This window comes from Homalodisca vitripennis, chromosome 5, assembly GCF_021130785.1.
Source record: "Homalodisca vitripennis isolate AUS2020 chromosome 5, UT_GWSS_2.1, whole genome shotgun sequence".
NCBI lineage: Eukaryota > Metazoa > Arthropoda > Insecta > Hemiptera > Cicadellidae > Homalodisca > Homalodisca vitripennis.
Window position 1 is genome coordinate 115,360,227 of NC_060211.1, and position 13,173 is coordinate 115,373,399.

Consider the following 13,173-nt stretch of genomic DNA (forward strand, 5'->3'; position numbering starts at 1 on the left):
GCCCAACACTACAATATTTACATTGAAGCTACAAGACGTTCATATCTCAATGCGAAGAATGATTATAAAAAATGTGTTTTTCAGGCAAAGTTAAAGGCAAACGTAGATTCTATCGCTGCTGCTTCAAATCAGGGTAAAAAAGCGTGGGAATTAATAACCCGTTTCCAACAGAGAACAAAGCCAATGTCGCCTGAAGTCAATTATCTAACTCCTGAGATCTTCAGCCTTCAGCAATTGCTTTTCTTCTTCGGTGGAAGAGGTCCGTAGCTCCACTGGTTCACCTGTTGCAGCTGCTATGCTCTACTTACAGAATATGCCTGGAATTGTTTCAGCTAATTTCAAGCTAAAGCAAGTGTCTTGTGATGCTGTGATAAATTAGTGAAAAATCTGAAGCCCAGCAAGTGTAGAGAGATATCTTTGATATCAGCAGTGATCTTGTAAAAAAGTACTGTTAGTAATATTACAGCCTTTGACAGTCTGCATAAACGAGTGTCTAGAGAGGAGCTCATTCATCCAGTGTACTCAAGTTATCCAGAGTTGTCCCCATTTTTAAGAATGGTGACCTGTCTAGTCTATTCAGTTATCGACCGATCTCTGTAGTGCCGGTTTTCTCCACAACTTTTGAAAAAGTGGTGATACACCAGGTTAATCACTATTTTGAGTTTAACCGACTGTTTTCAGAATATCAATTTGGCTTCAGGGGAGGCCTGTCAACAGAGGATGCGGCATGGGGGTCTGGTGGAGGCCGTCCTTGATGGATTTGAAAATCGTGCAGTTACGTTCGCTACCATGTGTGATCTGACAAATGCCTTCAATTGTGTTCCGCATGAAATTCTACTTATGAAGCTAGAAAATTATGGCATTGATGGTGCTGAGCTTAACTTATTTCGTAGCTACCTTAAAAATTGCACTCAGCAGGTTTGGAAACAAACTTTCTGAGGTGGCAGGGGTAGAGAGTGGAGTACTAAAGGGCTCAATTCTTGGCCCTTTTCTTTTTTCTTGACAAGATAAACGACCTCTCAAAAACATCTCTATACCTAATTGTTATAAGTAAGTCAATTATTTATGCTGACGATAGAAAATTTTGTTGTAGTAACTCTAATGTAAGAACTCTTTTTTAACCAAATTGACAACAGCCTCAAGAAAAGCGAAAACTGGTCACAAGTTCTAGGCTTTAGCGATAATGTCAAACTATTAGGAGTCAACATTGATTAAAAACTCTTATAGGGTCCTTACATTCAGAGTGTGTGTAGCAGGCTTTCTAGAGCATATATACCTTTAGCGCAGTTTGATAAAGTATATCCTAAAATGTATTTGATAATGGCCTATTTTTTCATTGTACAATCTCTTATGGTTAACTGCTCTGGGGTTGTAGTACCAGTACAAAAGACATTCTGTTATTCTAGGGAGAAAAAACTTCAGAATCATAATAATTACTTTAATTATAGAGCTCACTGCAGACCTTTGTTTATAAGTGAACAAATACCCACAATTTTTAATTTGTACATATTTTATTGTCTAGTTAGAGTTAATCTGATGATTGATTCTTCCTTATTTAGGAATGACATTCACAAATACAACACCAGATACAGAGATTTACTTGATTTACCTCATATTAGGCTTAGCAAAAAAAAAACAATTTTACTTAAAATTAAGTACGTTCAACAAACTTCCTAAAAATGCTTGTGATATTGATTTTAAATGTTTTGTAACAAAATTGTACAGTTGGCTACTGAGGAATCTTTTTTACAGTATAAATGAGTTTTTAGATCTTTCAAACATTGACATTAACTTTAATTGATGACCTTGCCTTATTATATAAATTATTATTAAATTATTGCCTTATTTTGCATTTTTTTATATAAATAATTTTTTACTTTTTATCATCATTGTGCATTGCCTTAAATGGAAATTTAAGTGGTAATTAGTTATGTCCTTCAAATATTGACTAACTTTAATTGCTCTGCTTGTCTTTGTTGTTATCATTTGTTAATTTTTAGTTTTAACTTTCTGTGAAGAATGGATTTTATTACTTGAATTCTACTTTAACTTTAAGTAAAGATGTACCAGTAAAGACATAATTAGTATTTACTATTATTTGTTTTTTAATGACTTGTGGCAGTTTGTCTTCAACTTTATGAGTTACCAACTTGTAATTGTTGCAATAGACTTTGACTTTAAAACTGATGTGTTGGGTGCAGGGTGTAGAGGTGGGATTCTGATGCACCAACTACCATCAGCTACGAGTATTTACCTAATATGAGCCGGTGAGAGGAAAAGTGGTCTAAGTCAATTTTTTTTTAATTTGAGATTATTTGTGTAACATATTGTTTGTAAGTCATTCTATCACATGCAAAAGTGATCCAAGTCAAATCCTGTTTTTTTTTCTGATTTAGATGGCAGTGAATAATCATTGGCCAACGGAATAGGTGAAATACTTTTTTTCAAAAGCTTTATTTCTGGTTCAATTACTACAAGTAAATAATTATACACAGAAGTTTGAATCATAGAGAAACAGAAGAACATAGAAATATTAACATTAGTGGGTTTGCTCCAATGGAGACCACCCTATAACATAATACAGTTAACAGAAAATAAACAATAAAATTAGTACTTGACAAACAATGTAAGTTTCAAATTATAATAAAATGTCTTGAACAAGACGTGCTTTCAGTCTTCTGTTGACAGTTCTTTGGCCAATGTTAAAATGGACAGCACCTGTTGATTGGTCCAGAGTTTCTAGAAATGTAGCACTTAGTTTTCGGATGTAGTCACAGATGGTCGGAATTTCTAATTCATTATGAATCTGTCGGTTTCTAACAAACCATGGAGAATTTGTTGCTATTCTCAAAAACTTGTTTTGGAATACTTGAAGTTTGTTCATTTTTGATTTATGGAGGCAAGGACCCCAAACTGGACAAGCATAAGTTAAGAGGGGTCTGAATATTCCCTTGGTAGATTAAAAGAGCGCATTTAAGTTTAAGAGATGATCTTCTATTGATAATTGGGTACATTTGTGCCAATCTTGTGTTTGCTTGATTTAATTTTGAATTTATGTGCTGTTTATAAGTAAGTTTAGAGTCTAATAAGACACACCCAAAATATTTAACAGTTCTGTCATTTTCATTCCATGGTATGATGTTATCTTGAATTTCTATATTCCTTAAGGGATTGAATTTTCTTAGCGAAAATATTTTCGCTTCACATTTTAGAGGGTTTAAGTGCGATTTTCCAATTAACGAACCAATCCAACAGTAGGTCTGTATCAGTCTGAAGCATGTCAACTGCTGTGTCAATGTCTTGATGTTGGGAAATCAAGGCAGTGTCATCAGCGAAAAGAGCAAGCGTAGAATGAGCTGGAATGGGTAGGTCATGCATGAACATATTAAACAGGATAGGTCCTAAAATTGAGCCTTGTGGCACACCAGGCCCGGATCTGTCGAACAGTGGAATGAGTAGAATTTATTTTTACTGAAAAAGTCCGGTTTTCTAAAAATGATTCGATGATGTTTTGCAAGTAATTTGGAAGTCCAGTTTGAAATAGCTTATACAGAAGGCCTTTGTGCCATACTTTGTCAAAGGCCTGAGCAACATCCAGAAACAAAGCAGCAGAGTGTCTTTTATTTTCAAACCCTTGCACTATTGTTTGTGTTAACCTCGCAAGTTGCTGCGTAGTAGAATGTTTTGCCCTAAAACCGAATTGGTGGGGAGGAATACATTGAGCATCTTCAATGAATCTGCATAGTCTCTTCTGTATTAGCTTTTCAAATACTTTTGCCAGAGTGGGTAGTAGGCTGATGGTCTGTAACTAGAGGGATTTCTAACAGGCTTACCGGGCTTGTGGATAACAATAACTTCAGCATGTTTCCAGGATTTAGGAAAGTAACCAACGTGTAGGCATGCATTAAATAAAGTTTTTAATAGCTGATGGGCTGTTGGCGGGAGTTCCTTTAATATTAAGTTTGTTATCAAGTCATACCCAGGAGCTTTCCTCAACGGTAGGTATTGGATAACATTTCTAATTTCAGATGTTGAGATATACTGAGTGGGAAGCTCAGCAGATAAGATTGTGCTATTTAAAAACCTGTTGACTTCATCTTCAGTTTGCAAATTAACAGTAGGGTTAGGGGGAAAAAGCATTTTCAAAATAATTCGCAAAAAACCTCACATTTTTCAGAGTCACTCTGGTACGTCTCCTGGCCTTGTTGAAGGGGAGGGATCGTAGAAGGCGTTCTGAGAATTCTTTTGGTTGCCAGCCACATTGAACTATCGCCTGGGTTTATTTCACTCAAATATTTCTGATAGTCATTAATTTTGAAAATATCTAATTCTGATTTTATTTTCCTGATGAGCCTGTTAAGCTGCATGCGATCTTCTGGATGCCTGTGTCTCTGCCACCGTCTCCTAAAAACATGTTTTTCTTTAATTAAATTAAGAATCTTTGCGGAGGGCGATTAGGACAAAACATGGTTTGTGATTGTTTTGCGACTGCTTTTTTAACCGAATTTTTAATCAGCTCAGTGAATTGTAGTACACAGTTGTCAATATCTTCGAAAAGACTGTAAACAATTCGGCAAGATAATATTAGTTTCTAATTCGTTATGAAATACCAGCCCAGTCAACTTTACCATTTATTAGTTTCAATGGAGGATTGGTAAAATCGGGTTTAATTGAAAAAAGTTACAATTACTGGTAAGTGGTCAGACGTTAACTCGCATAAGGTTTGCTGTACTATCGGTTCATTGAAATTATTAAACAAAACAATATCTAATATGTCAGGTTGCTGGTTTCTCTGCCACGGATAAAATGTTGGTTCTACAGGAGCAGAGATATATTAATAGTTGTACGCATCAAGTAGTCATTCAATTTATTACCCTTTGGGTTATTAGTGCGACATCCCCATAAAAGTGTTTTTACTGTTTAGATCTCCCATTAAAATAGTAGGACTATTTATTATAGAGAATCCTATTAAAAATCTTCATCAACAAAAACGTTTGTTAGGAGGTAAGTATGCTGATACTAATGAAAAGTTGAGTCCATTTTTGTAAAATTATTTTTATGGAAACAGCTTCTAAACTTTGTAACTGGGGAGCAAGAAATTCGTGGTGTTTTATGTTTCTTTTGATCAAAAATTGCGACACCCCCAGAGGCATGAGGAGCCACTCGTCCTGTCTGTAAATAGAATAGCCACTTATTTTAGAATTTATCATTGGGCAGGAAGTGAGTTTCAGTGCACATGCAACATCTATATTATGTCTTACTAGGAAATCTGTAAAGAGATGTTTTTTGTCTTTCAAGCCATTGGCATTCCAATTGAGAACAATTAAGTTTTTAAAGAGAGTTGGGGCCTGATTGTTAGTCGCGGGCCATTTTTAAAGAAAGAAGCAATAACCTGCTGAATAACCTTTTTCAACTGGGGTATGAGTATTTTTTATACATTGCTTATTATTTCGTCAAGACCTTAGATGTTACCTGCTTCCAGAGATTGTGGATCCTCTACGGAGTTTGCAGTTGAAGGAATGTACGACGGATGAGCCACCTCAGCATAGCTGGGGGAGTTCATATTCAACGGAGATCGAGGTGGAGATGATTTTGGTTGAGTTTTCCTAGGTTCGTTGAGTTTTCGGGTCGTGTCGTTGTAACTTGTGGACGAGATTCTTGGTCGTTCCCTATGGAGGATTTCTTGCGACCGGTCAATTTTCTGCTTGATGCCCTGGTAGTATTTACACCTCCTGTAATTTGAAGTATGTTCCTCGCCGCAGTTAACACACACTGGTTTGGTTTTCTTTACTGACCGGGCAGTCTGAATAGAGATGGGATCCCGAGCACCGCACACAGCGAGGGTCCAGTTTGCAGAAGTTTTTTGTGTGACCAAAGTCTTGGCATCTCAGACACTGTGGGATGTTTTTTGACTTCCTTTTAATTTCCACTTTAACTATGGCGTGAAACAATTGTTCAAGGTTCATAATATCACGACCACTTTCCGAATTCTCCAGCTCTACAAAAACCAGAGTGGCATTGGACTTTTGTTTTTGTTGAACAATCTTGATACTTTAATGGTCGGCGTAACCCATGTCACATAACTCTTGATTGATTTCTTCGTCAGTTTAGAGAGTAGGGAACATTACGAAATGATCACTTCAAGGTTTTTGTCCTGGGAAGGTTTAAACGTGAAAAACTTTACTTGATTTGTTTCATAAAAGTTAGTTAGTTTCCTGTAGTCATTTATTTCTGTTAGGTTTTATCTTGATCGATTTAGCTTTGATTTCAGTTGTGAAACTTGATATTACATTACACTTAATATCTTTTTATTATTTCTTGGTGGTTATTTACGTCACGCAAAAATATTGGTGGGATCTTAGATCGTGATTTTAATTTTTCTTTATATCATCAGGAGATCCTTGTTCCATTTCATGTCCTTGTTGTGAGGAAGGAAGACAGTAGCTATGATCTGCAACATTGGTATGGGTTGGTTCAAGTATCTTGAATCGGTTTTTTGAATGAATCTCACTCACATCGAGGTAGTACTTCTTAGGAGGTGGAGAAGCATTTGCAGTTTTAGTATATGTCGCTTTTTTGGATTCACGAAGTCGTTGTTGTTATCGGGAAGAGGAACAGTTAGCATTTCATTCATGTCTAACGTCGAACTTTGTCCGAGCGGGAACAATTCATTAGCCTGGCTGGCTGTCATAGCGGTAGGAGTAGGTTTAAAAACATTTTAGGTTAAGCCTTTGTTTACAATATTTGAATTGAACATCAAATTTCTTGTGTGAACGAATCTTGTGAATTAATCAAACAAATACAATCTAAACACGGTAAAAAGTTAAAAACAATAATTAAAAACACTTAAATAAAACTTTTGAACAAACAAATTCGAAGAAAATAGCGGACTAGAAAAACACTAGGTAAAAACTGTTTTGTCAGTCAGCTGAACACTTCAGGTGAAATACTGAAAGCAAAAGTGGTACAAGTCTGACTTATACCACTTTTCCATGAAGGTGCTTGACTTACTTCACTTTTCCATGTGGTGTGTCTTGTTATGTGCTTTTGCTTCCTCTGCAGACTTAACACAGTGATAGTTTTGAATTTTTGCTCAAATAGTTTATTTAACGAAACCAGTATGGAAAGTGAATCTGAAGATTCAACTCCTTCAATTCTATTGGATTCAGGATCAGAATACATTCCATCTGATGCTGAAAGTACAGGTAACTATGCTTTCTAATCTATCTCTAACCTCACTTTTTATAACCTCAATAGGCAATAGGCCTACTTATTGTATTTTGAATATTACTTGGCCTGTAATATTATTGTACTTTAAAGAGATTATTTATAGTGGATTGAGAATTCCAATTGTCTAGCAAAGTTAGAAAATTAACCTTAGCTTGGGCCTATCACTAAGTTAGTGGGCTGTTGTTTACACAAGCAGAGATAGGCCATGCCTATGCCTATCTCTGCATATGAGATAGGCCCATGATTTTGGGCAGATGCCTATAGGCCATACAATATTAAGATATAATTACCATCCAATTATACTGCCAAATCCTAATTTGAGTTTATTTTTTTAGATCATGAAAACGCAGGCGCAGCGATACCACAGAACATCTCTTCTGTCAGTGAAAATTCAGGTGCGGATATTTCATAATTATTTTTTATTATCTCTTCTTATACATTAATCAACATAAAAACTGTTATATTGCAGATTGTGCTGTAGTATTGGTAATAATAAAAAGATAAGGTTTAAAATACTCAAATAGCCATACAATGTTTTACATTTTGAGTTGTCCGTAGATGTCAGCCTACCTGGCGAAAGGCCTCACAAATTTTAAACATTGTATTGGTTATTTGAGTAGCCTATTTAAAATCTTATCTTTAGAAAAAGCTATGAGATAAAGTACGTGACAAACCACCTATAATAGCTCGAAAACTAACATATTTTGTTTCTTTTAGTTGAAATACTATTGTTGGCCTACAAAGAATTTGTTTTGTTACAGAACACAATATCGCAGTTGTTGCTGATGCCAAAACAAGAAAACGTAAAAGGAATATTAACAAAAAAACAGAGCGGAAAATGAAACGTGCTTATGGGAAGGAGTATTTCACAGCAAAAGGCAAAAAGGTGGCGCAAAAAATATTCGTAAATGAGCCATGTCAGCCTTCTTGCAGAAATAAATGCAATGAATTGGTAGCCGAAGAAGAAAGGAAGATTTTATTCCAGAAGTTTTACGATATGGCCAGTTTTCAAGCACAAAATGCTTATATTTGTGGACTTTGCCAGCAGTCAACACCGATTACTCATCGAATAAGAGATGGCTCTAGAGGAATAAAAAATCGAACAGTAAGGTACCACTTACAATTACCTACCAAAAACGTTAAAGTGTGCAAGCAGTATTTTTTAGGTACATTTCAAATCTCAAACGGAAGAGCTTCTAGAGCCCTCAAAAAGGTTACAGATGGAAAAGAGCCGGGTAGCGATTTAAGGGGGAAGCAGGTTTCTGTTAACAAAACCGATGAAGGTAGACTGAAAATACTCAGGGATCATATTTCTTCATTTCCCTCGTATGAATCACATTATACAAGAAGTCACAATCCGAACCGCAAGTATTTACCAGAATCTCTTAACATTAGAGAGATGTACAATCTGTACAAGAATCATTGCTATACTTTGAACACACAACCTCTATCAGAGTCAATGTACAGAAAAGTGTTCAATTTTGAATTCAATTTGCACTTTCATCAGCCTCACAAGGATACGTGTGTGAAATGTGACACGTTCAAAATGAAACTAGCCATAGCTGAAGATGAAGAAGAAAAGAGAAATATTGAACGTATGAAGGAAATACATTTGAGAAAAGCAGACCTTGCAAGGAAGAAACTAGACGCAGCGAAAGAAGAATCCAAGAACAATTCCAACGTTTATTCATTTACGTTTGATCTTCAGAAGGCGTTAGCTTTTCCAAATTTGACATGTTCAATTGCATACTACAAAAGAAACATGTATGTGTACAATCTGGGCTGTCATCAGCTAGCAGATAGTTCAGCTTTCATGTATGTTTGGAATGAAGTTGAAGGTTCCCGAGGATCTCAAGAGGTTGCTTCTTGTATTACAGAGCACTTAAGTCACAATGTTTCCAATGATGTTAGTCATGTAATAATGTTCAGCGATAGCTGTGGCGGGCAAAACCGCAACATCAAGCTTGCTCTCACCATGATGCAGTTTATTCAACAAGAGAATTGTAAAATTCAGACAGTAGATCATAAATTTATGGTCAGCGGACACTCATTTCTGCCTAATGACGCAGATTTTGGCATTATAGAAAAGTATTCTAAAGGAAAAACAATGTACTCTCCTCGTGATTGGTACGATACCATAACAAAGTCAAAGAAGAAGAAGCCCTTTGTGGTTAAAATCATGAACCGAGAAGACTTTAATTCCACTCAGGCGCTCGAAAGATCAATTACTAGAAGAAAAACCAATGTAGATAAACACAAAGTATCTTGGTTTAGTATCCAATGGTTGAGGTATGTTAGGGACCAACCCTTCAAGATCTTTTACAAGGAGACACTGAATGATGACATTCCCTTTGATTGTCTTGACATCACCCCAGCAAAAAAAGGAAGACGAATGGTATCCCTCGCAAGTATCACAACTGAAGCTCTGTACTCGTCACCTCGTCCGGTTACAGCAGCGAAGAAGAAGGACATGATGGATCTCCTAGCCTTCATTCCTCCCATCCACCATAGTTTCTACACAGACCTGACAGTTGGAAATCAGCCTGAAGGAATTGACGACACCCCCATCATCGATCGTTGCAGTGAATCAGAATCCGATGATGAAAAGGACTAAAGGATAGGCTAACTTATCATTGTTCAATGTTTTTGTAGCTAACTAATGGCAAAATAAATGAGTTCTTTCAGTTTCTTACATTGCCAAACAATTATTTACCCGAAATATGTTTTGGAAAAGTGGTACAAGTCAATTTTGAAAAAAACTGCAAATTGTTACTAATCGATTGCATTCATTAAGTACATATTTTGATATATGAAATGATAAATCAGGATATGAGTAACCAATTTTGTCATAGAGTAAAAAGCTATTATGATGAATAGATTTATAGTACTCCTTTTAGTAAACCCTTCAGAATCTCAAAACTATAAAAAAGTGACTTGTACCACTTTTCCTCTCACTGGCTCATATGGGCTTCTTTAGTAAATATGCATATTTTGGAAACTAATGTTGTGTACAAAATCGTTCCAATTTTCTAGTATAACGCTCATATCATCTATGTGACTGTTAGTTTGTTGTTTGTATACTTATTAAAACATTTTTCTTAAAAAATGTAGGACAAGTCACTAAGTTCATCATGCATAATCAGTGTTAAGTGTACTTTTTAAATTAGACAAATTATTGGTATAACAGCTGATATATATTTAATAAATTGGGCCAATGGAGAGCACTGTACAATAACAAAAAGAATGGGTGAGGAGGATTCGATGGAGGGTTGGTATTGGTTATCTGACCTGTAATTAATTTAACTTTATTCCGTTACCAATAAAAAGAAACATTTCTATGAAACAAGCGGTTTTTGATTGAGATATATTTTTTAAAATTTTAAAGTTGTATGAATTATATGCGTTTCAATATGAAATTTAGGCAATCACACGCACACAAGTGAAAATTTCCTGTTTGAAAACATAGGACGGTTCACAGAATTCATAATTCAATAACTACTCAATTAAGTTTGACATAACTATAATCAATGTGATTAACCAACCATAACAGTATTAACCTCGATTACATATGTACTCGTATATACTATTATAGTATAATGGGTAGAAAAAAATCACTGGTAATATCGCGTACTATGGGATGTATAATCTATGATCCGTACCTTTTCCCCTGCACATAATATTATTTTGTCACATCAAAGTGAGGTCTGTGTTACTGTGTATTGTATTATTGTATTCAGTATTCATTTTTCCAGAGCCAGACAGTATTCGTCATTTGAGCTTGAGGGGTGTTATTGTTTCGTTAACTTCAACCTCAATTTTGATCTCAAAAACTTGTGTTGTGTAACTAGTCGTTTATTTCGTTATGTGAATCAGAAAATTTAAGTTAGTTTTCGAACCATCAGTATAAAAACGTTCGTTGTTTTCATTATAGGAACTATTATGAATTAACTTAATTTTTTTCGTTTGTATACAAACTTCCAGCAAATTTACAAAAAGCAAACTTTGATGTAGTTAAATTTGTTATTTTTATAAGGATTAGTTTAGTACGATGTGGGTTTATGTTTTGAGCTAACTTAGTTATAATTTGCCTCGGGACAAAAAATGTTACGGTTCTTAAGTAGAAAAAGGGGCAGAAATGGCCAGAAAACATCAACACAAATTAAATCAGGAAGTCAGAGGTTTACTTCTAATAAGCATCTTGTTCAATGTAAGGTCATTTTGTTGGATGGGACAGATTTATCAGTTGATTTGTCGGTGAGTAAGCATCATTATGTCTGGTAAGCCTAGGTTGTTTACCTAAAATCTACACTTTAACTTTTAACACTGATAACTTCTTACTTAATTATAGGTTGGCCAGTTTTCCAACTATCTTATGCTATTAGATTAGGCTATGCCTACTGATGGAGGAAGATATGTTAGTAATAACAAAGAGTAGCCTAGGCCTAGTTAAGCCATAAATTCGTACTATTTTACAGTTTAATTTAAATTAAATGTCTCCAGGCTGTGTTTCGAGGTTATTGATACATAGTAAACAAGGACAGAAGAATCTATTTAATGTGTTCATGGGTTAGTTATGAAAAGCAGACCAGCTTTTACTAAAATAACAGTATCCTAGTAATGGTTACCACTGAACTACCTGTTACTAACACTAATACTACCCTTCTATAATGGCTGCAAGTACAATGGTTATGCACATGTTTTATTTGTGTTGGATATGTTTATCCTTCAAAATAGTAAAAAGTTAATTAATACACATAGCCTAGTTTGTTTTTTATTCACCATGATTAATTTTATCAATCATTCGAGTGTTGGCTGCTTATTATACTGCAACCTTATGTTTATTTTAGCCACAAACCGATCTAAAATCACTTTTTAACAATTTCTTAAAATAGTATATAGGCCTACTTTAATTTCTAGAAAGAATTTTCAGAAGGTCACAACCAATATACTTCACAAAAATGATTAGTGTTTTATTTTTAGATTACTCTAATCTGAATTAGTCCATCTATCTAGGGGACTGGGTGGAATTGGAGTTTCTGGTTGGGGAGGATAACTTTTCACCATTTTCACTTTCCAGTAATCTTTGAATATACGTTAGGCCTAATTGGTGAACCCATAGCTCATGTTCAGGAGGTAAAGAACCTTGGCGTCATATTGACACCCTCATTAAGCCCTGAATCACTGAATCACATGTACTGAAGATCTGCGGTAGAGCAAACAGAATGCTTGGATTCATTCTCCACTTCTCAAGATACTTGTGACACTGTTGTGATACTGTTGCCTTAAAGACTTTCTACTGTGCATTAGAGCATCAAATACTTGAATATGGCTCACCAATGTGGAATTCTCATCAGAAATTCTTCATTGAGCAACTTGAGGGTATTCAAAAAAGATTTGTCTCCATGGTTGGAGTCAGGAAGGGGTTTCCCTACCAAAAAGTTCTCATTGAAGACCTGTTTCGAGATCTGGAGCTCCACGCTCTTGTGAACCACTGTTTTTTTTGCTGATGTGTTACTACGGGTAGGATCCAATAAGCAGACCCGGTTTTTTATATTGAAGAATATAATCATCGATACCTAATATTCGCATATCGAATCATAGACTATCAATCGATATAAAAGTAATAACAATCATATGTTTTAAATTAAAATGTGAATTTAATTCAATTCAATTCAATAATATCTTTATTCACACATTCATCAAGAATGGTTACAGAGTCAACACATGCAGTAAAAATTGATGTCATCAAGAAGTAGGTAAACTAGTTTAAAACTATTATAAATGCAAAGAGAAAATATCTTTAAAATTTGATATTAACTAACATTTCTGTAAAATAAAATATATATGAGGAGAAAATATATGAATGCATATACATACACATACATGTCTTAAATAATAGCATTAACAGAATTAAAAAACTCATTCAAACTATAAATTGTAGAG

The 13,173-nt window shown here is 35.0% G+C and overlaps 1 protein-coding gene across 2 annotated transcripts in view; it reads left to right on the forward strand.

The window, feature by feature from the left end:
- Window positions 1-10,972: 10,972 nt before the first annotated feature.
- The window catches only part of LOC124362758 (band 4.1-like protein 5), a 62,144-nt gene continuing 59,943 nt past the window's right edge, over window positions 10,973-13,173 (forward strand). The window contains exon 1 of one of the 2 annotated variants that reach the window (XM_046817520.1): window positions 10,973-11,484. In XM_046817520.1, the coding sequence (XP_046673476.1) occupies window positions 11,332-11,484 (153 nt within the window). In that variant the 5' untranslated portion in view covers window positions 10,973-11,331. The remainder of the gene's footprint in view (window positions 11,485-13,173) is intronic. The other variant, XM_046817519.1, reaches the window with a different exon arrangement.